The sequence below is a fragment of the Pipistrellus kuhlii genome, unplaced genomic scaffold, assembly GCF_014108245.1.
Source record: "Pipistrellus kuhlii isolate mPipKuh1 unplaced genomic scaffold, mPipKuh1.p scaffold_m20_p_22, whole genome shotgun sequence".
Lineage (NCBI taxonomy): Eukaryota > Metazoa > Chordata > Mammalia > Chiroptera > Vespertilionidae > Pipistrellus > Pipistrellus kuhlii.
Genome location: NW_023425521.1, coordinates 5,050,337 through 5,075,810, shown reverse-complemented (window position 1 = coordinate 5,075,810; position 25,474 = coordinate 5,050,337). Strand labels below are relative to the sequence as shown.

At 50.4% G+C, this 25,474-nt stretch overlaps 2 protein-coding genes across 3 annotated transcripts in view; both read left to right on the top strand.

Moving 5' to 3' along the window:
* Positions 1-239: 239 nt before the first annotated feature.
* AOC3 (amine oxidase copper containing 3) lies at positions 240-16,149 on the top strand. Of its 2 annotated transcripts, XM_036451217.2 has the most exons (5): positions 240-1,734; positions 12,090-12,486; positions 13,489-13,774; positions 14,770-14,899; positions 15,354-16,149. In XM_036451217.2, exons 1-5 carry the CDS (start codon positions 532-534, stop codon positions 15,627-15,629), a joined length of 2,292 nt encoding a protein of 763 aa, XP_036307110.1. In that variant the 5' UTR covers positions 240-531; the 3' UTR covers positions 15,630-16,149. The 2 variants fall into 2 exon arrangements, with proteins under 2 accessions (XP_036307110.1, XP_036307108.1); XM_036451215.2 differs by lacking the exons at positions 12,090-12,486; positions 13,489-13,774; positions 14,770-14,899; positions 15,354-16,149 and adding exons at positions 3,849-4,134; positions 4,531-4,660; positions 5,642-7,176 and having other exon boundaries at positions 240-2,131.
* Positions 11,091-25,474, top strand: part of G6PC1 (glucose-6-phosphatase catalytic subunit 1) — a 28,981-nt gene continuing 14,597 nt past the window's right edge. Inside the window, exons 1-2 of the mRNA XM_036451253.2 lie at positions 11,091-11,096; positions 20,340-20,341. The gene's annotated coding sequence lies outside the window, so the exon portion shown is untranslated. The remainder of the gene's footprint in view (positions 11,097-20,339; positions 20,342-25,474) is intronic.

Here is a 25,474-nt window from a genome sequence, read left to right as displayed (position 1 = left end):
CTGAAGGGCTGGGGGGTGGGGATTTCCTTGGAAGGAGAATAATGGTTCCAAGATACAGGAAAGGGAACATCTGGCCCTGGGAAGGTGGGGGTTGGGGGGAGGAGAGGCGGGGCTGAGGAGGATGTGGGATTGCAGACCCCCACTCCTTAAGGGCCAGGGTGGTACGTTATTGTGCTCAGGCTGGTCAGTTACATTATTTTGAAATCCCTCCCCTTTCCCCTACCCCAACTCTCACCAGCTCCAACCCTGACCCAGAGTCTGATTTGGAGCCTGGAAGACAAAGCCATGTAAGGTCTGTGGAAATCACTGCTGCGGGCATCAGGCCCGCCCCAAGCCCCGGCCTGCCCCGCCCCAAGCCCCAGCCTCCCCAGTCCTTCCCACCCTCAGTTTCCTGTGCCTCTGGATGGATACTGAGAACCTAAACCAGAGTCCAGGAGCCCCCAATATAGGAGCCAAGAGAGCCCCTAATCTGCTGACCTGAGAATACACACTCTCCATTCTTTAACCCTCTGCTCCTCGGTTCACACGACAATGAACCAGAAGACAACCCTGGTGCTCCTCACTCTGGCGGTCATCACCATCTTCGCCTTGGTGTGTGTCTTGCTCGCTGGCAGAGGAGGACATGGGGGTGAGCCCAGCCTGCCTCCCCGCTGCCCCTCCATATCTCCCAGTGCCCAGCCCTGGACACATTCTGACCAGAGCCAGCTGTTTGCAGACCTGAGCCAAGAAGAGCTGACGGCTGTGATGAGCTTTCTGACCCAGCAGCTGGGGCCAGGCCTGGTGGATGCAGCCCAGGCCCTCCCATCAGACAACTGTGTCTTCTCTGTGGAGCTGCAGCTGCCCCCCAAGGCTGCAGCCCTGGCTCACCTGGACGGGGGGAGCCCCCCGCCCGCCCGGGAGGCACTGGCCATCGTCTTCTTTGGTGGACAGCCCCAGCCCAACGTGAGTGAGCTGGTGGTGGGACCACTGCCCCACCCCACCTACCTGCGGGATGTGACTGTGGAGCGCCATGGGGGCCCCCTGCCCTATCACCGACGCCCTGTGCTCCTCCGAGAGTACCTGGACATAGACCAGATGATCTTCGACAGAGAGCTGCCCCAGGCTGCCGGTCTCCTCCACCACTGCTGCTTCTACAAGCCCCAAGAAAGGAACCTCGTCGTGATTACCTCAGCCCCCCGGGGCCTGCAATCAGGGGACCGGGCCACCTGGTTTGGCCTCTACTACAACGTCTCAGGGGCTGGGTTCTTCCTGCACCCCGTGGGGCTGGAGCTGCTGGTAGACCACAAGGCTCTGGACCCTGCCCGCTGGACCATCCAGAAGGTGTTCTTTCAAGGCCGCTACTATAAGAGTCTGGCTCAGCTGGAGGACCAGTTTGAGGTGGGCCTGGTGAACGTGGTGGTGGTCCCGGACAGCGGCACAGGTGGGTCCTGGTCCCTGAAGTCCCAGGTGCCCCCGGGCCCGGCCCCGCCTCTGCAGTTCCATGCCGAGGGCCCCCGCTTCAGTGTGCGGGGGAGTCGAGTGGCCTCCTCCCTGTGGACTTTCTCCTTTGGGCTCGGAGCGTTCAGTGGCCCGAGGATCTTTGACGTCCGCTTCCAGGGAGAACGGCTGGCTTATGAGATCAGCCTCCAAGAGGCCATGGCCATCTATGGCGGAAACTCCCCCATGGCAATGGTGACCCGCTACATTGATGGCAGCTTTGGCATGGGCAAGTACGCCACGCCCCTGACCCGTGGGGTGGACTGCCCCTACCTGGCCACCTACGTGGACTGGCACTTCCTCTTGGAGTCCCAAGCCCCCGAGACGATACGAGATGCCTTTTGTGTGTTTGAACAGAACCAGGGTCTCCCCCTGAGGCGACATCACTCAGATTTCTACTCCCATTATTTTGGGGGCCTTGCAGAGACAGTGCTGGTCTTCAGATCTGTGTCTACCTTGCTCAACTATGACTATGTGTGGGATATGATCTTCTACGCCAACGGGGCCATAGAAGTCAAATTGCACGCCACGGGCTACATCAGCTCAGCATTCCTCTTTGGTGCTGCCCGAAATTACGGGAACCAGGTCGGGGAGCACACGCTGGGCACCGTCCACACCCACAGTGCCCACTACAAGGTGGATCTGGATGTAGGAGGTAAGACAACGTGGGGGGGGGGGGGAAGTATTCCAGAAGAGGGTGCTCAAAAGCCGTCTCTATTTGTCTTGTATGTATAGCAAGTATGCAGGAAAAGAAGAGATGAGAGTGAGTACATAGCTATGGAGTCCAGGCTTCCTCTTTGGCTGGATATGAGAGAGCTGGATGCTAGATTTTACTTAGCTCATTGGCTGGGTACATGGCTAACACCCTTCCACATGACCTCGTCAGAAAATCTTGGGACATGGTAACTCAGGGATGAGGCAGGATCTGAGCCAACAGGGTTCCCTTTGCCCTCTTCCCTCCCTGTTGTTTATATGGAACCCATTTCCAGGGGGCAGCCATTTGTTTTTCAGTTCATTTCTCTGCATCTGGCCTGTGGTGCTGGTGTCTGGGAGGACCTGTTTGCAGTCTGCCAAGTCCCTGGCACATGCAGGCCAGCCATGGGACACCCAGGTTGGACATTTCCTTGGGAGATGGGCCCTCCTTCGCCCTGGTTTTCCATCTCTCTCTGAACTTAAGTGTGAGGGATAGAATGGATCCTGTGGAGCATTCCAGGGAGTTCCTGGCAGTCACAGAGCGAGCCAAGGAAACATGAAGTCTTGGAGTCTATCCTTTTACTTTCCTTCCCCACATTGAGCTGATCCCAGATTTTTTTTTTTTTTTTTTCCTGTTCTGCATCTGAAATATCTTAAACTCCTCACCTTACTGGTGCAAGGTCTCATTCTGCTGCTTCCACTCTTCTTCCTCCCAGATCCAGGGTTCACTTTGTGCCCAGAGGGACCTACCAGCCCCTGCCAGCCTGCTCCCTCATACATGTTTCACTTCCCCCGTCAAAATAGGATCCCATTCACAGAATTTTCTATAAGGCCTTTCCCTTCAGAATGCAGTTCCATCCTGCCTTTCAGATTCTTCCCTATGCACTGCTTTAGCCATCCTGCCCCTGGACACACACCCCATGCAAGACAGTCATGCTCCTTTGCTTTGGCTCATGTTTTGTTCCTTCCTAGAAGGTGCTGCTAGGTCATCTCTGCTGGTAACATCCTAGGAAGGCCCCTTTTCTTGCCTGCACATCTATTCCTATAACCTTGAATCATTAAAAAAAAAAAATAAAAAAAAAAAAATATATATATATATATATATATATATATATATTATTGATTTTCTACAGAGAGAAAGAGAGAGGGATAGAGAGTTAGAAACATCGATGAGAGAGAATCATCGATCAGCTGCCTCTTGCACACCCCCTACTGGGGACGTGCCCGCAACTAAGGTACATGCCCTTGACCAGAATCGAACCTTCGACCTTTCAGTCCGCAGGCCGACCTCTACCCACTGAGCCAAACCGGTTTTGGCTGACCTTGAATCTTGAGTGAACACCTCTCATATAGCAGGCCAGTCAGGGCATTGCCTTCTGCATCCTCTGTGAGAGCAAAAGGGTTTTGATGAAGTTTTATTCATCTGTGAGTCCCCAGGGCCGAGCCTAAGCCTAGCCACTGATGAGATAAGTGAACAAACAACAATAAATCAATGAAATCCTGACAAAATATTTTATAGGTCAACAGCTTTGGCTAAACCATTGGGAATATTTTGGGGAGAGGGAAAGAAAGTAGGGGCACTCTCAGTTCTGGGCTTCTCTTTGGCACCCAATCTGAAGCCAGGCGGGTGATCACTCCTTTCTCCATCCTTTCTCATCCTCCCTCTCTCACCCCGGCAGGACAGAAGAATTGGGTCTGGGCCGAGGACATGGTCTTTGTCCCCATGGCTGTACCCTGGAGTCCTGAGCACCAGATGCAGAGGCCTCAGGTGACCCGGAAGCTGCTAGAGACGGAGGAGCAGGCCACCTTCCCCCTGGGAAGGGCCGCCCCTCGCTACCTGTACCTGGCCAGCAACCACAGCAACAAGTGGGGTCACCCTCGGGGCTACCGCATCCAGGTGCTGAGTTTTGCTGGCGAGCCGCTGCCCCAGAACAGCTCCATGGAGAGAGCCGTCAGCTGGGGGAGGTGAGTAGCAGGGTGTCTTAGGGAAGCTGGGGGAAGATGAGAGAGAAGGGAGCATTGGAGGGGCAATTGAAAACTCAGTTGAAACCGTATGCAAAGTGACTAAGAGCTCAAGAAGGATTTCCTGGTTCTCAAAAGGCACAACAGTGGGCACTGGCATGTCCTCCATTGCAGGACTAAAACTCAGGTCTGAGAGCCTTTCCCTCGTTTGTCTGGTGGACGGGTCATGCTGTGACATGGCAGGGGGGTGAACAGGATTCCCTGGAAAGGTGTTGGATGACTCACCGGGGTGGTGTCCGAGTCACTGAATGAATGAGATGGAGAAGCTGAGGTCCACGTGCTGAGGTCCTCCCATCATAATCAGGCAACAGGATAGGGTTAGTGACTGTGCCTCCCTAGGTACCAGCTGGCTGTGACCCAGCGGAAGGAGGAGGAGCCCAGCAGCACCAGCATCTACAATCAGAATGATCCTTGGACCCCCACCGTGGACTTCTCTGACTTCATCAATAATGAGACCATTGTTGGAGAGGTCAGCTGATGGGGAGGGCCAGTGAGAGGGGTGGGGACACAAAGACGAGCCCTACCTTCTCTTGGGGGCCCCTGAAGACCATCTGGTCCCTTCAGGGGTGGAGCTGAATCCTGTCTTCTGTGCTTTCGTGGATCTGATCATTACTTCTTGAGGGAATCCTCCCAAGCTGAGAGTTCATTTGCAGATGGTGGCCAAGGCCCCAGCCTATCCTCAAGACCCTACAGCCCTCTAAGTCTCAGCTTTGTGGACAGAGTCCTTTTCAGCAGTCAAGGAGGGCTGGAGGTCAAGGGCAGCAGTCAAGGGCAGGCCACATCTTGCATATCTAAAACCCATTCCTGGTGTGACCACTAAAGGATTAATTTCTTTTTAAAATAAAATATATTTTATTAATTTTTTACAGAGAGGAAGAGAGATGGATAGAGAGTTAGAAACATCGATGAGAGAGAAACATCCCCTACTGGGGATGTTCCCGCAACCAAGGTACTTGCCCTTGACCGGAATCGAACCCGGGACCTTCAGTCCGCAGGCTGACGCTCTATCCACTGAGCCAAACTGGATTCGGTACTAAAGGATTAATTTCTAAATGTTGGCCTTTTCTGCCTCCCAAACCCGGATCTCCCCTCCTCCATCCTCCTTCCATCAGTCATAGTTTTGAACTCTCTGGGAGTTGAGGGGGTAGAAGTTGATGGAGCCTGTGGCGTCATCATTCCTCTGTGGGTGGAGAGACTGATGAGGTGTGACAGAGAGTGTCAGAGAAGAAGAGTACAGTCTGGGTCAGGGAGCAGGTGCTGGTTCCAATAGGAATATGAAATTGACTATACTTTGATTTCTGGACCAGCAGGAAAAATGTTTAAAGACTTAAGATCCTTTTGAGGAAAGGGGGGCTGGCATGGCAAATCCTTACAGACCAGGCTATGGCGGGCGGCAGGTGTGTCTTTAGCAAAGCCAGGCCTCACGATCCTCTTCCTTCTCCCCTGCTAGGACTTGGTGGCCTGGGTGACAGCTGGTTTCCTGCACATCCCACACGCAGAGGACATTCCCAACACGGTGACTGTGGGGAACGGTGTGGGCTTCCTCCTCCGACCCTACAACTTCTTTGACGGGGACCCGTCCTTCGATTCTGCGGACTCCATCTATTTCCGGGAGGACCAGGATGCTGGGGCCTGTGAGGTCAACCCCCTGGCTTGCCTCCCCAAGGCTTCTGACTGTGCCCCTGACCTCCCTGCCTTCTCTCATGGGGGCTTCTCTGATATCTAGGTGATTGATCCCTGGTTTGGGGAATGTGTCCAGGGCCCCAGGGCCAGGGTGTGTGGAATGGGGGAGCAGTGGGCACTGGGTTGGACAGACTGATGCCCTCTCTCCTTCCTCACATCCCTGAGGTTCCTTCCTCTTCTTCCCCAAGGCCACCTCCTGCCACCATCCTTCCTTGCTTCCCCTCTCTACTGGGAGCATCTTGAGCCTGTGGTGCTGATGATGGGGGGACCCAGGAGAGACCCAGCTTTGTTGCCACCAGATAAGCCTGGTTTCTGTCCCAGAGAGGAGAGGAATGGCAGCCAGGAGCTTGAAGTGATAGTCAAGCTTTTCACCAGAAAACTCCCTTTTTTCTTTCTGGCTTTTCCGAATATTTTAGGGCTTCCTCCAGGTCCCTCCTCACCTCCCTGGTGCCTGCAAGGAGATAGTCCCCTAGAGGCCCAGCTCAGGGTTCTTGCCAGGCCTGTGCATACATGGATGAGCTGGAAGGGGCTTCTGGGTCCATATTTTCTCTTATCCAAATCTTGCTCCTTCTTTTCCTCTTCCTCTTGCCTACCACCTCTTCCTTCTGTTTCTACTCTTTCTTATATTCTGGGATTTCCCTCCCAGCCCTCATTTCTCAACTTCAGTCTCCTGTTCTGGCCCTAGGCCTGTGGAAGTCTAAAAATGCAAAGGACATCTAGTTTGGGAGGACAATCCCTGTCTGTCCCTCTATGTCTGTCACATATGGAAGTAGGAGTTGCCCCCACCCCAGTCCTGAGCTGTATTCTCTTTGCCCATTGTATACCCCCTGCCTTGCATTCTCACCAGAGGATGGTCATAGAGACAGCAGCTGCTCAAGTTAGCATTTGAGGTGGTTTTGTGGGTACAGTGGTAATAAGGAGTGGTCATTTTTGCCAAGGTTGTGTGTAACCAGTGACCTCTGTCTTCTGTAGCAGCCAACAAGGGAGAGAAACACAAATACTCAGGAACTCTAGCAGTTAACTGGCCAGGGCCATTCAATCACATACGGGCATGCAAAGGAGCTGGGGCTTGGTTGCTTAGGAGCCTGGATTGGGGCGGATATACAAACAGCAAGCATTTGGAAAGGACAGAAACATCCTTCCCTAGAGGATTGGTTAAATAAATTCTGTGGGCTCCATCTATCTCTGAGCTATAAATATAATGACATTTCTTTATATACTAATAGGGAATAATCACCCAATGAAAAGCAAGGTGCAGAAGTGTGTATGGTGCAATTCCCATTTGTGGTCGACAGAAGGGAGGGAAATATAAGTGTAGATTTGCTTATAAATGCGGATCCAGAAGAAATGGGTAACACTGGTTCCCTCTGGAAAGGGAACCAGGAGGTTGGGTCGGGGGAGGGAGGGGACTTAGCACTGTATATCCTTTTGTATATTTTGAATTTTGAACCATGTGACTATATTACCTATTAAAATTAAATAATAAATGGACTTAATAAATAACTTTTTAAAAAAACTGATATGTCTTTTATTTTTAATTTAAAAAGTATATATTTTATTGATTTTTTTACAGAGAGGAAATGAGAGGGATAGAGAGTTAGAAACATTGATGAGAGAGAATCATCGATCAGCTGCCTCTTGCACACCCCCTACTGCAGATGTGCCCGCAACCACAGTACATGCCCTTGACCGGAATTGAACCTGGGACCTTTTAGTCTGCAGGCCGATGCTCAATCCATTGAGGCAAACCAGTTTCAGCTGATATGTCTTTTAGAACAGGTCTGGGGTAGGAGAGGGTAAAATAAGTTAAGGGATGGGACCATGGAGTCCATTTTCTTAAGTTTTTGAGAACGAGAGAAATGGGCATAGCCTATGGTAACTCCTTTGCCTTCTTTTGCTTGTATATCTCTGAAGAAAAGGTTAAACCTCAGGAAATCTCTTTTGTTCTTTCTCCCACGTTTGCTCCCTATCGCTCGTAGCAGAGGGAGCAATGAGAAGCAGTGGGGAGGGGAACTTCTGCTTGCTGGAAGCTCAGGCCAGGCCAGGGGGTGAAGTGTAGGAAGTGGATTTTGGATGCTGTTCAGCTTATGACCAGAGGGAGATCTATCCAGGGAGCTCAGGTATGGCTTCTGCTACCTTCTTTCCTGCCCAAGCTCAAGTTCACCTCTGAGTCAGTGGAATAGAAATGGGGAGGAGTTTCTACCTCCTATCACTCCTTCTTATAGTCAGTTTCCCAATGATCTCTAGACCAAGGAGTGTGAGTGTTTGTATGTGATGAGAGTGTGTGTGAGAGTGTGTACATAAACGTTTTTATCTGAAAATGTGACTCTGGTTGGGTCTCGCTACATCTCACCATAGGGGTGACACCACCTGCTCCAGGCCTCAATGGACATGTAGATCGTGAGAGTGTCAGCCTAGCTGGGGTCCGGAGGGCTGCAGGACCAGCCCTCCTTCCCTCCCCATGACACCCCCTAACCTGACAGGACCTGAGGACTGGGTCTGGCCTGAGGACATGGCCTGTGCTCCCATGCAATACCCTGGAGCCCCAACCTACTCTCTTCCTTACTAGCAGGTCACTGAGGCCCGCTGGAGTGTTGGCCTCAGACCTGTGGTCAAGTAAACACTCAGGAGTGGGTATGAATGCCATGTTTCTCTATGTTTCTGTAACAGATCAATCAATATATATTTTATTGATTATTTTACAGAGAGGAAGAGAGAGGGATAGAGAGTTAGAAACATCGATGAGAGAGAATCATCGATCAGCTGCCTGTGCCCTCACTCACCTGGTTGGCAGGAAATTCAATTACAGCTATTGGGGGTGGGGGTGGAGATCATCTTTAGGATTGAGCAGACTCATCTGGGACTTTGGGGACTGGTTGGTTGGTTCGTCTTCAGCTAACAGTGGTTACTGCTCCTTACTCCCTTTCCACTGCCCTGAGGCCAGACTTGCCAAGACAAGGATGCGAGGAGGGGCTGACCCACACCTGGTTACGCCTAGAGCAAAAGCCCCATTTTCTCCTGTTTGATCACCAAAATGTTATTAAAACATTTTTTTAATTAAAAATAAATACTGGCCCGTGTGGCTCAGTTGGTTGGAATGCCATCCCATACATTAAAAGGTCCTGGTTCGATTCCCAGTGAGGGCACGTGCCCGGGTTGTGGATTCTAGCCCCAGTGCAGGGCAAGTAGGAGGCAGCCGCTCAGGGATTTTCCTCTCATCATTGATCTTTCCATCTCTCTCTCTCCCTTTCCCTTTCTCTCTGAAAACAATAAAACTCTATTCTTTTTAGGGAATAAAGAACAAAGGAGAGGAAATATTTCCACATCCAAATAGAACTGGTTGTATACATATTTCTGGATAATCTGACCTTCCTGAGACTGGTTGCCCTAGTTTAAATGTCTGGGTTCTGAGATGTTTCATGTCTCCCTCAGATTACTAACACTTAAAACACGAACCACACAAGGCTTCCTGACTTTAGCTCCTCTGCCTGCCCTCCTTCCCATCCCCACTTCACACCAAGCACGCTGACCGTTTGGCCATTCCCTGCCCATGCTGAGGCTGTCTCAAGTCTCTGCGCCTTTGCACCTTCTGTTCCCTTTGGCTGGAATGTCCTTCCCATTCTCTGCCAGGAGAGTGCATGCTGCCTGCAAGCGCAGTCTAGCATCATTCCTGGAAAAAAGTCTCCCCGGACACGTCCAGCCTGGAAAGGATTCTTCCCCAGGCTCAGGAGGGAAGCCTGTTCCTTCTCTTGAACCTTCAGTCTCTGCTAGTTCCCCTCGGGATCTGGCTGCCCAGATCCTGTTGGCCTATGGCACATCACCTGGAAGAGAATGGAGGTGGCTTTTCTCTCTGAGTCTGCAACATTTTTTAAAAATATATACTTTATTGATTTTTTACAGAGAGGAAGAGAGATGGATAGAGAGTTAGAAACATCGATGAGAGAGGAACATCGATCAGCTGCCTCTTGCACACAACCCTAATGGGGATGTGCCCGCAACCAAGGCACATGCCCTTGACCAGAATCAAACCTTCGACCTTTCAGTCCGCAGGCCGACGCTCTATCCACTGAGCCAAACCGGTTTCGGCATAGTCTGCAACATTTTAAAGGAAGGTTTCCCGGAGTTGAGGGTTGTGGGCTGCTAGGTTAATTCCACAGCCAGTTTTCCAGGCCCTCTGACCTCTGACCAGCCCATCTGTCCTGCTCAAGGTGTGTGTTGAAGGGGTGAAGGGGTATCTCTGTTACGCTCTGCAGCCCCTGAACCCCCTCCAACTTCCCACTGGCTCCACATCCTCCACATCCAGGCACTCAGAGTGCTCACCGAGCCTCCACAGTGTTGACCTGTCCCACTCAGCCTTTCCACCTTCAACCCCTCCCAGATGCTTTGTGTTTGCAACATTACTCTCAAGCATCCCTGGGGCTGCAGTGGGGTACTAGTTGGTGGTGGTGGTGGTGGAGGGGAGAGAGTGACGAGGAAGAATCTAGAGGGCACCGTGAACTAATGGGAGAAATGAGGGAATCTGGCTGGAGAGGTGTGGGCAGAATTACCTTCACCCTCAGCCTGAGAAAGGGTCCATCTGGGGGTGGAAAAAGAGCCCAAGAGCAATCCTGCCCCTGTCACTTCCTCTTTCCTCCCTCCAGCTGTGTCACCTCTCAACCCAACCCCTCCCCTACTTTGTTCCCCAACCCTGACCCTGAGTGTTTGGTTTGGAACAGGGGACAGAGGCTTATGTGGGTCACTTCAAGCCCAGGTTCCTACCACAGCCCCACCCCCCAAGCCCGGCCTGACCCCTGGCTCCCTCCAGCGTCAGCTCCACCCCCACCCGACCCTTTGCCCTTGGCTGATTCTCTTCAACGTACCCATCATGCCTCTTGTCCAGCGGCACCAGCCAGAGACCAGGAACCTCTAGAGATCAAAAGAGGTGCTGATCCTGTACCCAGGTCTTCTTTTTATCTTTCTGTTTCCCATTACTCATTCCAATTCAAGAGCCTGAAGACAGCCCGGGAGCTTCAGCTATGGCTTTCTTCCTTATTTTGCCACTTTGTAGTGTTTTGGTGATAGGCATGGGTGAAGGGGGAGCTGGGAGTGAGGAAGGATTTGAGAGGAAATGTGAACCTGGACAGCTTCCCCGCTGCCCCTCCGTATCTCCCAGTGCCCAGCACTGGAAACAACCTGGCCAGAACCAGCTGTTTGCAGACCTGAGCCAAGAAGAGCTGACGGCTGTGATGAGCTTTCTGACCCAGAAGCTGGGGCCAGGCCTGGTGGATGCAGCCCAGGCCCTCCCATCAGACAACTGTGTCTTCTCTGTGGAGCTGCAGCTGCCCCCCAAGGCTGCAGCCCTGGCTCACCTGGACGGGGGGAGCCCCCCGCCCGCCCGGGAGGCACTGGCCATCGTCTTCTTTGGCGGACAGCCCCAGCCCAACGTGAGTGAGCTGGTGGTGGGACCACTGCCCCACCCCACCTACCTGCGGGATGTGACTGTGGAGCGCCATGGGGGCCCCCTGCCCTATCACCGACGCCCTGTGCTCCTCCGAGAGTACCTGGACATAGACCAGATGATCTTCGACAGAGAGCTGCCCCAGGCTGCCGGTCTCCTCCACCACTGCTGCTTCTACAAGCCCCAAGGAAGGAACCTCGTCACGATGAACACGGCTCCCCGGGGTCTGCAATCAGGGGACCGGGCCACCTGGTTTGGCCTCTACTACAACGTCTCAGGGGCTGGGTTCTTCCTGCACCCCGTGGGGCTGGAGCTGCTGGTAGACCACAAGGCTCTGGACCCTGCCCGCTGGACCATCCAGAAGGTGTTCTTTCAAGGGCGCTACTATAAGAGTCTGGCTCAGCTGGAGGACCAGTTTGAGGCGGGCCTGGTGAACGTGGTGGTGGTCCCGGACAGCGGCACAGGTGGGTCCTGGTCCCTGAAGTCCCAGGTGCCCCCGGGCCCGGCCCCCCCTCTGCAGTTCCATGCCGAGGGCCCCCGCTTCAGTGTGCGGGGGAGTCGAGTGGCCTCCTCCCTGTGGACTTTCTCCTTTGGGCTCGGAGCGTTCAGTGGCCCGAGGATCTTTGACGTCCGCTTCCAAGGGGAGAGAGTGGCCTATGAAGTCAGCGTCCAGGAGGCCTTGACCGTCTACGGTGGCAATTCACCTTCTGCTCTGCGGAGCCGGTACACAGACGGTGGCTTTGGCTTGGGCCACTTCTCGTCACCTCTGACCCGTGGGGTGGACTGCCCCTACCTGGCCACCTACGTGGACTGGCACTTCCTCTTGGAGTCCCAAGCCCCCAAGACGATACGAGATGCCTTTTGTGTGTTTGAACAGAACCAGGGTCTCCCCCTGAGGCGACACCACTCAGACATCCACTCCCACTATTTTGGGGGCCTTGCAGAGACAGTGCTGGTCGTCAGATCTGTGTCCACGATGCTCAACTATGACTATGTGTGGGATCTGGTCTTCCACCCCAATGGGGCCATGGAAGTCAAATTGCACGCCACGGGCTACATCAGCTCGACGTTCCTCTTCGGTGCTGCCCGAAGCTACGGGAACCAGGTCGGGGAGCACACGCTGGGCACCGCCCACACCCACAGTGCCCACTTCAAGGTAGATCTGGATGTTGGAGGTGAGATATCCCGGAGGGGGAGGCATTCCAGAAGCGGGGGCTGAAGTCTCCATGCCTCGCTTTAAAATTTGTGGTTGAAACATTAAAAATGTAAAAGTATATGAAGTAAGTGTGCAAAACATCAGATTCCTAAGAGATTTCCACCCTTAGCAGATCAGTCTCAGACCATTCAATTTGATTCCTAATGTGGAACCCAGTTTTATCCTAACAGATCATTCAAAAATTCCAAAATTTAGGGAACTGATTGCCTTTGGCCCTACTCTTAATTCCTTGCCAAACCTCAAACTATGGGAAACACCTCCAAGCTCCAGCATCACGGGGCCCACATGTCTGCTGTCGTGTGGTAAGGCCATTCCATGTTGGTTTCCTCCAGGTGCTGATGTGTAGGCACAAATGTCAAATGAAGACTTGGGTCTCAGGCACTGTAGCAGTACTAACAGTGTCCCTTCGGTGAAAAGCCAGGGCAAGTTCTTTAAGTTCTCTAAGCCTCAGTGTCCCATCTGTAAAATGGGGACAATTGTAGTTCCTCCTTCAGAAGGCTGTTATACAAGTAAATCACCAGAACATGTAAAGCACTCAGCACGATGCCTGTGCATAGCACCTCAGGTTCAGTAAAATGTGAGCTGCAGCTGTAATTATTTACATGACACGGTAGCTCTGCTGATGCCAGGGGCTTCAGATATGAGGCCAAATCCCTTCCTCACATCAGAAAGATCTGACTCTGCACATTGCCCACTGGGCTGCTTCTGCCTCAGGTAAGCAACATTCCTTCTCAGAGGAAGGTCAGGGGGCCCAGTCACCAGACACCTGGGATTGTGACCAGAGGTGACATCAGGGAGAAAGATCTTCTCGCAATCTCTGAATCAGGAATATCTTCGGGAGAAAAGGAAGAGAAGTAGAGGACATACTCAGTTCTGGGCTTTCCTTTGGCCCCCAATCTGAAGCCAGGTGGGCGATCATTCCTTTCTCCCATCCCTTCTCCTCCCTCTCTCACCCCGGCAGGACTGCAGAACTGGGTCTGGGCCGAGGACATGGCCTTTGTCCCCATGGCTGTTCCCTGGAGTCCTGAGCACCAGATGCAGAGGCTGCAGGTGACCCGGAAGCTGCTAGAGACGGAGGAGCAGGCCACCTTCCCCCTGGGAAGGGCCGCCCCTCGCTACCTGTACCTGGCCAGCAACCACAGCAACAAGTGGGGTCACCCTCGGGGCTACCGCATCCAGGTGCTGAGTTTTGCTGGCGAGCCGCTGCCCCAGAACAGCTCCATGGAGAGAGCCTTCAGCTGGGGGAGGTGAGTGGCAGGATGTCAGAGGAAAGCTGGGGGTGATGGACTGTAAGAAGGGCCCCGTGTTGCTGAGAACCCAGGTTCTCCCACCTCCCACCACATGCATACTCCTACACACACACACACACACACACACACACACACACACACACTGTGGCCACAATCATGATCCTAGTGCCCTGGCTGGTTGTTCAGTGGTTAGAGCATAAGCCCCACACACTGAAGGGTCTTGGGTTTGATTCCAGATCAAGAGCATGTTCCTAGGTTGCAGGTTTGATCGCCAAACTGGTAGGGGCACATGTGGGAGGCAACCAATCCATATGTCTCTGTCACATGGATGCCTCTCTCCCCTTCCCTTCCTCCCTTCCACTCTCTCTCTAAAATAGATAGATAGATAGATAGATAGATAGATAGATAGATATTTAAGAAATTAATGGGAAAAATATTCTCCGGTGAGGGTTAACCAAAAAAAGTAATAGTGGAAATAAATAAATGAGGCCTACTGAGTGGATGGGAGAATGGAGAGAGACATGTGGAATCAAATATAGTAAAATGTTACAGGTAGAATCTGGGTTGTGGGTCTATGTATGTTCACTACACTATTCTTTATCTTTAAATGTTAGCAATAGGGGAGGAGGAAAAAACAGAGGAAGAGGAACACAGATCTCAGGGAGTACTCCCTAAAACCCAGGCATTTGAGATACAGAAACTGACCTAGTGTGGGAATCAGGCCACGTCCATGCATCCAGGGCCCAGGCTCTGATCTAGAACCTGGATGGACGCATGAACGACCTGAGGACCTGGAGTCTGAACAATGGCCGATTGATGTTTGAGAGTCCTGTTACTGAACAAGCGCGGGAACTCTGAGGGGCAGGCAGAGTGTGAGAATGGGAAGAAACAGAGACCTTTGTGCTTATTTCTCCCTCCTGTTCTCTCTTCAGTGTGGCTTCAAACAGTAGGACAGTTTGATGGTCTTGTGGGTCTAATCCAAACCTCCCTAGGTACCAGCTGGCCGTGACCCAGCGGAAGGAGGAGGAGCCCAGCAGCACCAGCATCTACAATCTGAACGACCCTTGGACCCCCACCGTGGACTTCACTGACTTCATCAGCAATGAGACTGTTGCAGGGCAGGTTAGTTTGGGGGAGGCGGCAGGAGCAAGGATGAGCCCCTTCCCTCTCCCACACCGGGGCCCTCCAGGGTCGTTAGAACCCGTTAAGAAACGAATCTTGCCGAAACCGGTTTGGCTCAGTGGATAGAGCGTCGGTCTGCGGACTGAGGGGTCCCAGGTTCCATTCTGGTCAAGGACATGTACATTGGTTGCGGGCACATCCCCGGTCGGGGTTGTGCAGGAGGCAGCTGGTCGATGTTTCTCTCTCATCGATGTTTCTAGCTCTCTATCCCTCTCCCTTCCTCTCTGTGGAAAATCAATAAAATATATTAAAAAGAAAGAAAGAAAAGAAGCTTCACGTTTTCCCATTGTTCCCGGGCTGGTGAACTGAATCCTTACAGGCCAGGCTACGGCGGGCGGCAGGTGTGTCTTTAGCAAAGCCAGGCCTCACGATCCTCTTCCTTCTCCCCTGCTAGGACTTGGTGGCCTGGGTGACAGCTGGTTTCCTGCACATCCCACACGCAGAGGACATTCCCAACACAGTGACTGTGGGGAACGGTGTGGGCTTCCTCCTCCGACCCTACAACTTCTTTGACGGGGACCCGTCCTTCGATTCTGCGGACTCCATCTATTTCCGGGAGGACCAGGATGCTGGGGCCTGTGAGGTCAACCCCCTGGCTTGCCTCCCCAAGGCTGCTGACTGTGCCCCTGACCTCCCTGCCTTCTCTCATGGGGGCTTCTCTCACAACTAGGTGGCCCCTGGGATGGGGAGTGTCCAGGGACTCCAGGGCCAGGGTGTGTGGAGAGGGGGAGCAGTGGCCACTAGGCCAAGAAGCCTGATCTCAGACTAAGGTTCTCTCCTCTCCTGCCCCCAAGACCCTCTCTCTTACCATGCTTCTTTGCATCCCCTTCCTTACTGTAAGCATCCTGAGCCTGTGACTCAGCAGAGACTCAACTCTAGTCCTGCTGGGTTTCTGTCCCAGAGAACAGAGGAATGGCCAGCTGGAGCTGCAGTGATGGCCTAGCTTTTCCCCAGAAGACTTTTATTTATTTCTAACAGTTTTTTAATCTTTCTTTCTTTTTTTTTTTTCTTTTTTTTTTTTTTTTTACAATTAGATATCATTCACATACCATAAAATTTATCCTTTTAATGTGTCTAATGTAGTGGGTTTTAGGATATTCATAAAGTTGTGCAATCATCACTACTAATTCCAGAACATTTTCATCACCCCAGAAAGAAACCCCATACCCATTAGTGGTCACTTCCTCTTTCCCTTCAACCCTTCCCGGCTCTGGGCAACCACCATGCTTTCTGTCACTATAGACGTGCCTGTGTTCTGGCCGTTACATAGAAATAGATCGATACAACATGCGGCCTTTTGTGATTGGCTTCTTTCAGTGGAACATTTTTAAAAATATATATATTTTATTGATTTTACACAGAGAGGAATTGAGAGGGATAGAGAGTTAGAAACATCAATGAGAGAGATACATTGACAGCTGCCTCTTGCACACCCCCTACTGGGAATGTGCCTGCAACCAAGGTACATGCCCTTGACCAGAATCGAACCCGGGACCTTTCAGTCCGCAGACCGACGCTCTATCCACTGAGCCAAACCGGTTTCGGCTCAGTGGAACATTTTTGAGGTACATCCACTTTGTAGCATGAAACAAGAGTTCACTCCTTGAGGACCGAGTACTATTCCATTGTATGAATGTTACCACATTTTTGTTTGTTCATTCATCAGTTCAAGGACAAGTGGATTCTTTCCACATTTGGGTTATTATGGATAATGCTGCTGTGAACATTTGTGTCCAGATTTTCATGTGGGCATATGTCCACTTCTCTTGGCACAAACCTGGGAGTGGAATTGCTGGGTCATAGGTTTAACCTTTTGAGGAGGCTGCCAGACTGTTTTCCAAAGCGATTGTGCCCTTTTTTCTCTCTCTTTAATTTTTTAGAGTGGTAAAACATAATAACATAAAATTTACCATCGGACTGTCTGTAAACATACAGGCCGGTGGCATTAAGTACCTTCACATGCTTTGTTGGGCCTGCTCAGCTCCTCCTCGGCCCTGGGTCTTGAACATGAAGGTGAGGCCTCTAGAGGCCTCAGGGTAAGGTCCCTTTCTGGCCTGTGTCCCAGCTGTTGGAAAGGTGCTCCTCTATTTTCATTCCCTATCACCCTAGCACATTCCTTCTCTGCTCGTTCTCCCTCCTCTTCCTCTTCAGCCTCTACTCCCTGGCCTTCCCCCTAAGGTCCTGAAGGGATGTCCCTGCTGCTTCAGGTCCTGCAATTCTCCCCCATTCCTCAATTCCAGTGTCCTCCCCTGTCCCTGGGCTGGGGAAGCCTAGGACAGCAGGAGCTATCTTAGGGAGAGAAAGACAATCCCTGGTTATCTTCTTGTGAGAGACATTGGTAAATGGACAGCTTTCTTTCTTTTCTTGTTGTTAATCCTAAAAAAAAAAAAAAAAAGTGAGCTGGAAAGGAACTGAGTTCTGGCAAAGGGACTTTCATACAAAGACTAAACACTGTGCAAGCTATATTCTTGATTCAAGGATAACAGCAGGATATGGTGACAAGAGCTCAGTTGGGAAAGGGTTAAGGCAGAGCTAGTTTGCTATTGCTGGCTCTTTCCATTTTGCTTTTCGGACCAGTGATTTAGTGTCTCCTTACCTTCTCAGCCCAAATAAATATCGTTTTGACTTTCTTGTGTTTTCTTATTTAAGGAAATTGGGACCATGATGGATGCAAGTGTTTTCATCTTGCCCCCAAAACAAACTCTGTGGAGGAGCCAATGATGCTTCTCTTGGCTGCTCCACCTGTTCCTCCGGGTGCAGGAATGGGGAGCGGGGACCTGTGGCCCTAGGCTGTGTGGGGGATTCACCTACTGACCCAGGAATGTGCCAAGGGGCTCCTCAGGGGCCAGAGGGCACAGCCTGAGTGCCCCCCCCCGCCCCCCGCCGCAGGGAGTGTGTGCACAGAGAACCCTATTGGAGGGCTCTACTTAGAACATAGACTTCCAGCCACAAGAAAGAAGCAACCAGACCTTAAGGAATGTAGCCCAGAGAAATCCAAAGGGTGTGAACAGCAAAGTTCTAGGAGGAACCTGGCAAGTGAGAGAGAATCTTGGGAATACAGGCCCTTCAGGGACCCTTAGACCTACGGGTCCCACTGAAGGAGCCTGGAACACATGGAGTATCACACACACACACACACACACACACACACACACACACACAGTATCACACACACACAATATCACACACACAGTATCACACACACAGTATTACACACACACAGTATTACACACACAGTATTACACACACACACAGTAACACACACACACATACACACACACACATGCAGTATCAGTGTGTGTTCCCTCACTTGGCCTCAGTGGTGCTGGCCTCATGTGTCCCCACTCCAACACATGGCCTGTGGCTGGTGGCGGACTAGGCTTTCTCCACTCAGGCTCCGGTGGGTGTCTGCCTCTCCTGTGGGGTTCCTCCTCACCACATCTGGATCCTGCGAAGGGCAATAGATCACAGCACTCTCAGTAGGGCTTGGGTCTCGGACACCTTCCCACTGCATGTTTCTCATCTCCTTGGCCTATGTCTGTGGGCTAGGATATGATGGGGGCTCCCCTTAAGGACCCTCAAGGAATGTGATGTCTCCGCCTCTCCCATTGGAAGGGAGACAGGATGGTAGGGACTCTGCTGGACTAGCCCATTTTCATCTGTGGCTTCATTTATTCCTCACAACAACCTTGAGACACAGAAACTACTTTTCCAGTTTCACAGATGAGGAAACTGAGACTCACAGGAATTCGGTAACGTGCCCCAAGTCACCTGGCTGGGGTTGAATCCAGGTCTTTGTGGAATTGTACCCCACTGCCTTCCCCTGCGCTGCTGCTCTTCTTCCCTGACTAGCAGGCCCGGTTACAGAATTAACAAGGTGATGCTTGAGAAGCACTTGGCACCTGGTCTGTGGTAAGTGACCTTCTATGAGCAAAATCAACACTCAGTGGCCCTGAGCAAAAGTATGCACCATCGCCTTAAAGCAAAAGCTCTCAACCTGGGCCGTAACTGAAGTCACGGGGGAGCTTGTAAAACTCCACATACCCAGGCTGCACCGCAGGCCAATAAAATCCATCTCTGAGAGCGAGGCAGAGCATAAATGTATGCGTTAAGCAGCATACATTTTCCCCGTGTGATTCTAACATCTAGCTACGGTGGAGAAAATCCTGGGACAGCAGTTTAGTTCCAAACTGGCCAGAGGAGCCTGACCAGAGAGTGTAAGACACATAGAAAATGTGTCTGTCAGGAGGCACAGAAAAGGAGCATCATGGAGCCTGCCCGGGCAGTGCCAATCTGACCGCGTCTGGAGCAGAAGACCTGGCCCAAGGCCAGAACAGACCAGCCCCGGAGGACACTGGCCATGCAGATGGAGGCACTGGGCCCTATCAACCCTGTCTCATGACCAACAGCTGATCCTGATTCACAGCTCAGCCGGTCAGCTTCCCACCGCACTTGGGTCATGGGAAGAAACGGGCAAATTGGTTCTATCCCTTGTGTCAATGAACTACTGGGTATTCTGATAATAATTGGTTTTGCTTGACAATTACTATAAGGTGAGGATTAGCCTTTATTGTTCCTTTGGTAAATTTAGATCTTCCCTGAAAGACAGTCTCCCTTGGGGAACTTGATGAATCTGGTTTCTCACTTAGGCCCCTCCCTTGGACTGTGGTTAATGCACCAAGAAACAGCCAGACTCTCCTGCTACAGCCCACACCAACCTCTCCATGTACTTCTCTCCCAACGTCCTGAGCAGACTCATTATAAGCAAATTCCCAGTTTCCCCTGACTCTCCTGCCCCAGTTGTTCAATTCCAGTTGTTCAAGTTTTTCCTTGAACAACTGGAATTGTAAATTTTCTGAGCTCCCCACTCTCTGGGGCACATTGGGTTGTTCACACTGGGTTTGTACATCCTGCCATCCTGATGCCCGGAACTCCAGACTGTCATGACCCTGTGTCCTTCCCCAAACATGCTGTGCCTTTGTACATCCTTTGTACATTCACTTTCTTCCTCTGGTTCCTACCTCTTCCCCCTCCCTCCCTCTTCATCTGCTGATGCCTTATTCATCCTCTAAAACCCAACTCAAAGACCACCCACCCCCACCGTTCTCTGCTCATTGCTTTGTTCTCTCTGCTCCCTTAGTACTTCAGTATATGTGCTACTGAAGCAACCACTCCCTTGGTACTTTAAACAAAACTCTACAATGTAGGTTCACACACCACACTCAAGTTCATTGCCACCTCCCTATCATGTTGCCCACAGGCCTCCCGTGCCCACCACGACCTCCATTCAGCAGCTGGTAGGAAGATAGCTCTGGTGGAGAACAAAGGCTTCACCGAGCACATGAGGGAACTAGGCATGGAAATGAGCGCCATGGCCAAGTCGTCACTTCTTTTTTCTTTTTTTAATATATTTTATTGATTTTTTACAGAGAGGAAGAGAGAGGGATAGAGAGTTAGAAACATCGATGAGAAAGAATCATCGATCAGCTGCCTCTTGCACACCCCCTACTGGGGATGTGCCTGCAATCAAGGTACATGCCTTTGACAGGAATCGAACCTGGGACCTTTCAGTCGGCAGGCCGATGCTCTATCCACTGAGCCAAACCGGTTTCGGCTGTCATCACTTCTGATGGCCAAAACCTCACGGTAAAAACCGAGAGCACATTGAAGGTGACACAGTTCTCATGCAGCCCGAGAGAAAAGTTTGAAGAGACTACAGCTGATGACAGAAATACTCAGGCCTCCTGCAACTTTGTAAACAGTGCATAGGGCCAACCTCAGGAATGGGACAGAAAGGAACGCACCAAAACACTAGAACGAGAAGATTGGAAGGAGGAAGTCAGTGGTGGAATGTGTCATGAACAATGTCAGCTGTCCTTGGATCTATGAAAAAGTGGAGTGAAAATTCCAACATCCTTCCGGACACGAATTAGCCATGAGGATAAACAAACTCAATTCAAGCCTGCCTCCCCGACTCCACCCCTGCCCCCGCCACCGCCCATTTCTGGGTTCAGTTTTCTATCACAATCATTTTATATGCAACTACTTCTGAGTGTTGGTTTAATTAGGATTGACCCCTTGGTTAGTAAATAAATGTCTTTATGCTTTAAAAAAAAAAAAAAAAAAAAAAAAAGGTGGAAGAAAGTCCAAAGATCCTGAGTGAAAAAACCACCCTGGCTGCTGCACAGGTTAAGCCAGGACATGGGGTCAAAGCTCAACACTGACACGCTGAGCCCAAGCAATTCCTCTTCACATGAAACCTGCACTGCTGGAACTCAGCGAAGGTTGTAGGAAGGAGAACGTGGGACACACAGATGGCAGGTCTTAAATCAGTTCCCCACGTGAGACTTTCCCTGAAACAGGCAATCGGGGCCCAGAGCCTGGGACAGACTCAAGAGGACATCGTGTGGGAGGGTTAGACGCATATGCTGGGCATTAGACCCCAAAATGCTATAGAACTTGGCATGTATCTTTTCCTCCTTCTACAATGTGATATAATGATTTCTAGAACCAGATTCTGGGGTTTGAACCTGACAAGTGTGACCTTAGGCAACTTAGTTCACTTCTCTGGGCCTCACTTTCCTTACCTGTAACATGGGGGCAGTATAAAATCGATATCAGGATTTTTCAATCTGTGTAATTTTACAAGTCTAGTTCTTAGAGTAGCGTAAGTGCTCAATGAATGCTAGCTATTATTTAATATTTTATTAACAGCATCTACTGGGTGTTTCAGTTACTGCATAGCCCCCTTGAAAAACAGTGGCTTAAAACATCAAACCATTTTATCTGCTCATTATTAAAACAGTGGCTTAAACCATCAAACCATTTTATTTGCTCATTAAAGCTGGGACTCAGTTGGGTGGTTCTTCTGCTGAAGTCACCTGGAATCACTCTCTTGACTGCAGATATCTGGTAGAGAGACTAAGGCTGGATGGTCTATGATGGACTCACTCACACGTCTGGCAGCAGGGGCTGGTGGACAGACAGGTTACATGTTACAGCCACGTGTGTCCAGCAGGCCAGCCTGGACTTCTCTTTGTGGTCCTGGATTCCAATGGTAGCCCAAAGAGGACAAGCCCTAGTGAGTGAATGCTTTTCAAGCCTCTGTTTGTATCGCATCTATTAATATCCCATTGGCCCCCAGATTCAAAGAATGGAGATATAAATTCTCTCCTTGATGGGAAGAGAGGCAAAGTAACAATGCAAAGAGGTGCATATCAGCAACGGAAGGAACCATCACAGCAGTCTAAACAATCTATCTCACCGGCACCAAATATGCTAGCAGAGTTCAGGTCTGAAAGCTGGAAGGGGTACTTTCTTGGCTCACAGGGCTCAGGATAACTGAAAAAGGGTGAAGTCTTTTTCTTTTTCTTTTCTTTTCTTTTCATATATTTTATTGATTTTTTACAGAAAGGAAGAGAGAAGGATCGAGAGCTAGAAACATCGATGAGAGAGAAACATCGACTAACTGCCTCCTGCATGCCCCACACTGGGGATGTGCCTGCAACCAAGGTACATGCCCTTGACCAAAATCGAACCTGGGACCTTCCAGTCCGCAGACCGACGCTCTATCTACTGAGCCAAACCGGTTTTGGCAAAAGGGTGAAGTCTTATGCAAAACCATCAGCAATGCAAGGTTTGAACATGCTAAACGCCCTAAAATAAGAATCATTGAATGCTAGGAAAGTTCAGGACAGAGTGGTCCTTCATAGCTGACAACAGCTAAGCCTAGTGGGTTGGAAAGGCTTTATTAGCTTGGCCTTGAAGTATGTTTAGAATCTGGACATGTGGAGATGAGGAAATGATATTCCAGATGGAAGAAAGAGCAAAGTTAGGCAAACAAAATGTGTTTGGGAAATCCAATCCCATTCATGTATATGGAATAGGGGGTCCAGAAAGAGGAGTTGCAAGACATAAGGCTGGAGTGATAACCTGAGGTTTAATTGTGGATAAGTTTGAGTTTGAACTTCATTCTGTAGGCAGTGTCCACTGGATATTCTTCAGGTGTTAAGTGAAACACACACACACACACACACACACACACACCTGGTATTGTAAGAGGCTCTTTTGCCAGTGGTCTGTAGGATGGCTTGGGTGCGGCTGTGAGAAGGGGGGTAAGAGATTGTTAGGTAATGAAGAGACTAGTAGGTCAAGACAGAGGGATTGATGAGGCACAGTAAGAGTAGAAAATCAAACAAGTCAGAACCTGATGAGGAAGTGTCAAAGGTGACTCCAGGGTTCCAGACTCAGTGCCTGTGGGATGGCAGAGGAGGAGATGTTTACAAAAAAGAAGTATGGAACTAGAATGGGTCTAGAAGGAACTTACAGGTTTGGGGAATACATGGACAACCAGTTGGTATCCAAGTGGGGTCTAACATCATACTGACTACGAGAGGATGAAGAGGAGAAGAGACAGTAGATTTTGCTAGAGCAACATTGAACACAGAGAGGGCAAGTGTTGCAAGGCAGTTATCTGCCAAATGTTGCAGATGTGACCAAAAGATTAAGGGAAAACAACGATGAGAAAAGGCCAACCAGCAGATCTGACCATGAGAAGGTCACAGTGACTAACCAGGAGAGCGGACGAGGCTGACATTCCACAGGGTTGAGGAGAGCAACAAGCATCCTCTCTCTGGAATTCAAGGTTGGAGCGATCCCCTGGAATTGCATGATTCTGGGCTGACTTCCTTCCACTTCAAACCTACTAAAGTGAAGGAAATCTTTTAAATCTTAAACATAAAGCAAACACTGACTTTCCTTTCTATCCTCCCCTTCTCCCTTTCTCTCCTACTGGCTGGCTGGAGATCAGGCACTGTCCGGACTTCCATCCAGGGAGACAAGCGTTGGCGGACAGACTACTGTTTACTTCCTAGCTGAGCCCATCTGTGTTTTCATAGCTCAGAATAGTTCCTTGGCCCTCTCACGGCCTGGGAGGCTGGGGGAGGGGCAGGGAAACCTCACTGTTTGTTTTCATGACAATTCTGGCCACACCTCATTTGGAAACTCTCAAAAGGGGTAAGTTGTGGGTTAAGAGGGTCCAAGACTACTGATTTCCTAATTACGTCCCCCAACTGGGCTCCAGAAGAGGGAAGGACAATAACTGACTGTACAACATGGGCATTTTGGTTGGGATGAACGTTCCACGGCTATTAAAGAAAGAGTTGATTAAAGGACTATAGGGAAGAGCTGGGGAAGAAACAGAGGAGGGGAGGGCAGAGAGAAGGTGGAAGGGATGACCCCTCCCCAATCTGGATCTCAGCTGGATGCCAGGCTCTACAAAGGGAGCTGACTTCTGATGGAGAAGTGTGTGTGTGTGTGTGTGTGTGTGTGTGTGTGTGTGTGTGTGTGTGTCGGGGAGGGGGTACTCTGGATGACTCTGGATGCACCTCGGGTCTCAGCTGGGTTCTGGCAGCACCAGTGTTTGGGCGGTGCCCAGAGGTGGGAACAACTCTTTCGAACTCTTTAAAACCATGTGAATATATCACTTTTGAAAATATTTTAAATTAAAAAATATGAGCCCTGGCCAGTTTAGCTCAGTGGATAGAGTATCAGCCTGCAGACTTGAAGGGTCCCAAGTTCGATTCCAGGTTAAGAGCTTGATCCCCAGTAGGGGGCATGCAGGAGGCAGCCAATCAGTTAATTTTTCTCATCACTGATGTTTCTATCTCTCTCTCCTCCCTTCCTCTCTGAAATCAATAAAAAAAAAATATTTTTTAAAAAAATTTTAAATAGTAACACATCTTTCCTTCTGGCAATAATGAATCATTTACTTCTGTTAGGTCACTAAAAGTCAAGTACCACTTCATTGGAGCTACTTTCAAAGGAGCACCCCAGAGTTAGAAAATGACAGAAGTGAAAGGAGGGTGAGAGTCACCAAGTCTCAGACTACAGTTGACAAAAGTAAAATCTAGAGAACTCTAGTGACTTGGCCAAGATCACACAACTCTTTTTTTTTTTTTTTTAATCCTCACTTGGAGGATTTTTTTTCCCCTCATTGATTTTTAGAGAGAGTAGAGGGAGGAGGAGAGAGAAACATGGATGTGAGAGAGACACATTGATTGGTTGCCTCCCCCATGTGGCCCGTGGCCCCATGAGATTGAACTTGCAACCCAGGTACATGCCCTCGACCGGGATTCTTACCTGCCACGCTTTGGTGCTCTGGTTAACTCTCTAACCACTGAGCAGCACCAGCCAAGACGATCACACTCTTTATCTTCCTATTTATTGTTTTTCTTTTTACCTTAGAAGTCCTAGTGATGGCAGTAGGAGAGATGTCTCAAAGGCTGCCTGCTGAAAGCTTGAGGATATTTTCTGAGGGTCTTCTAAGGAAAAACACACCCAGCTTTTACACACACACACACACACATGCACACACACACACACCACTCATCCCCAGTCCCCACCTCGTTCCACACCCAACCAGGCTGAGCTATGACTGGGCGACTGATGACACATTCCCTCCCTTTTTTCTTTAGTTAGCCCCAATTCTTTCAAAATATCTGTGAGATGAAGCAA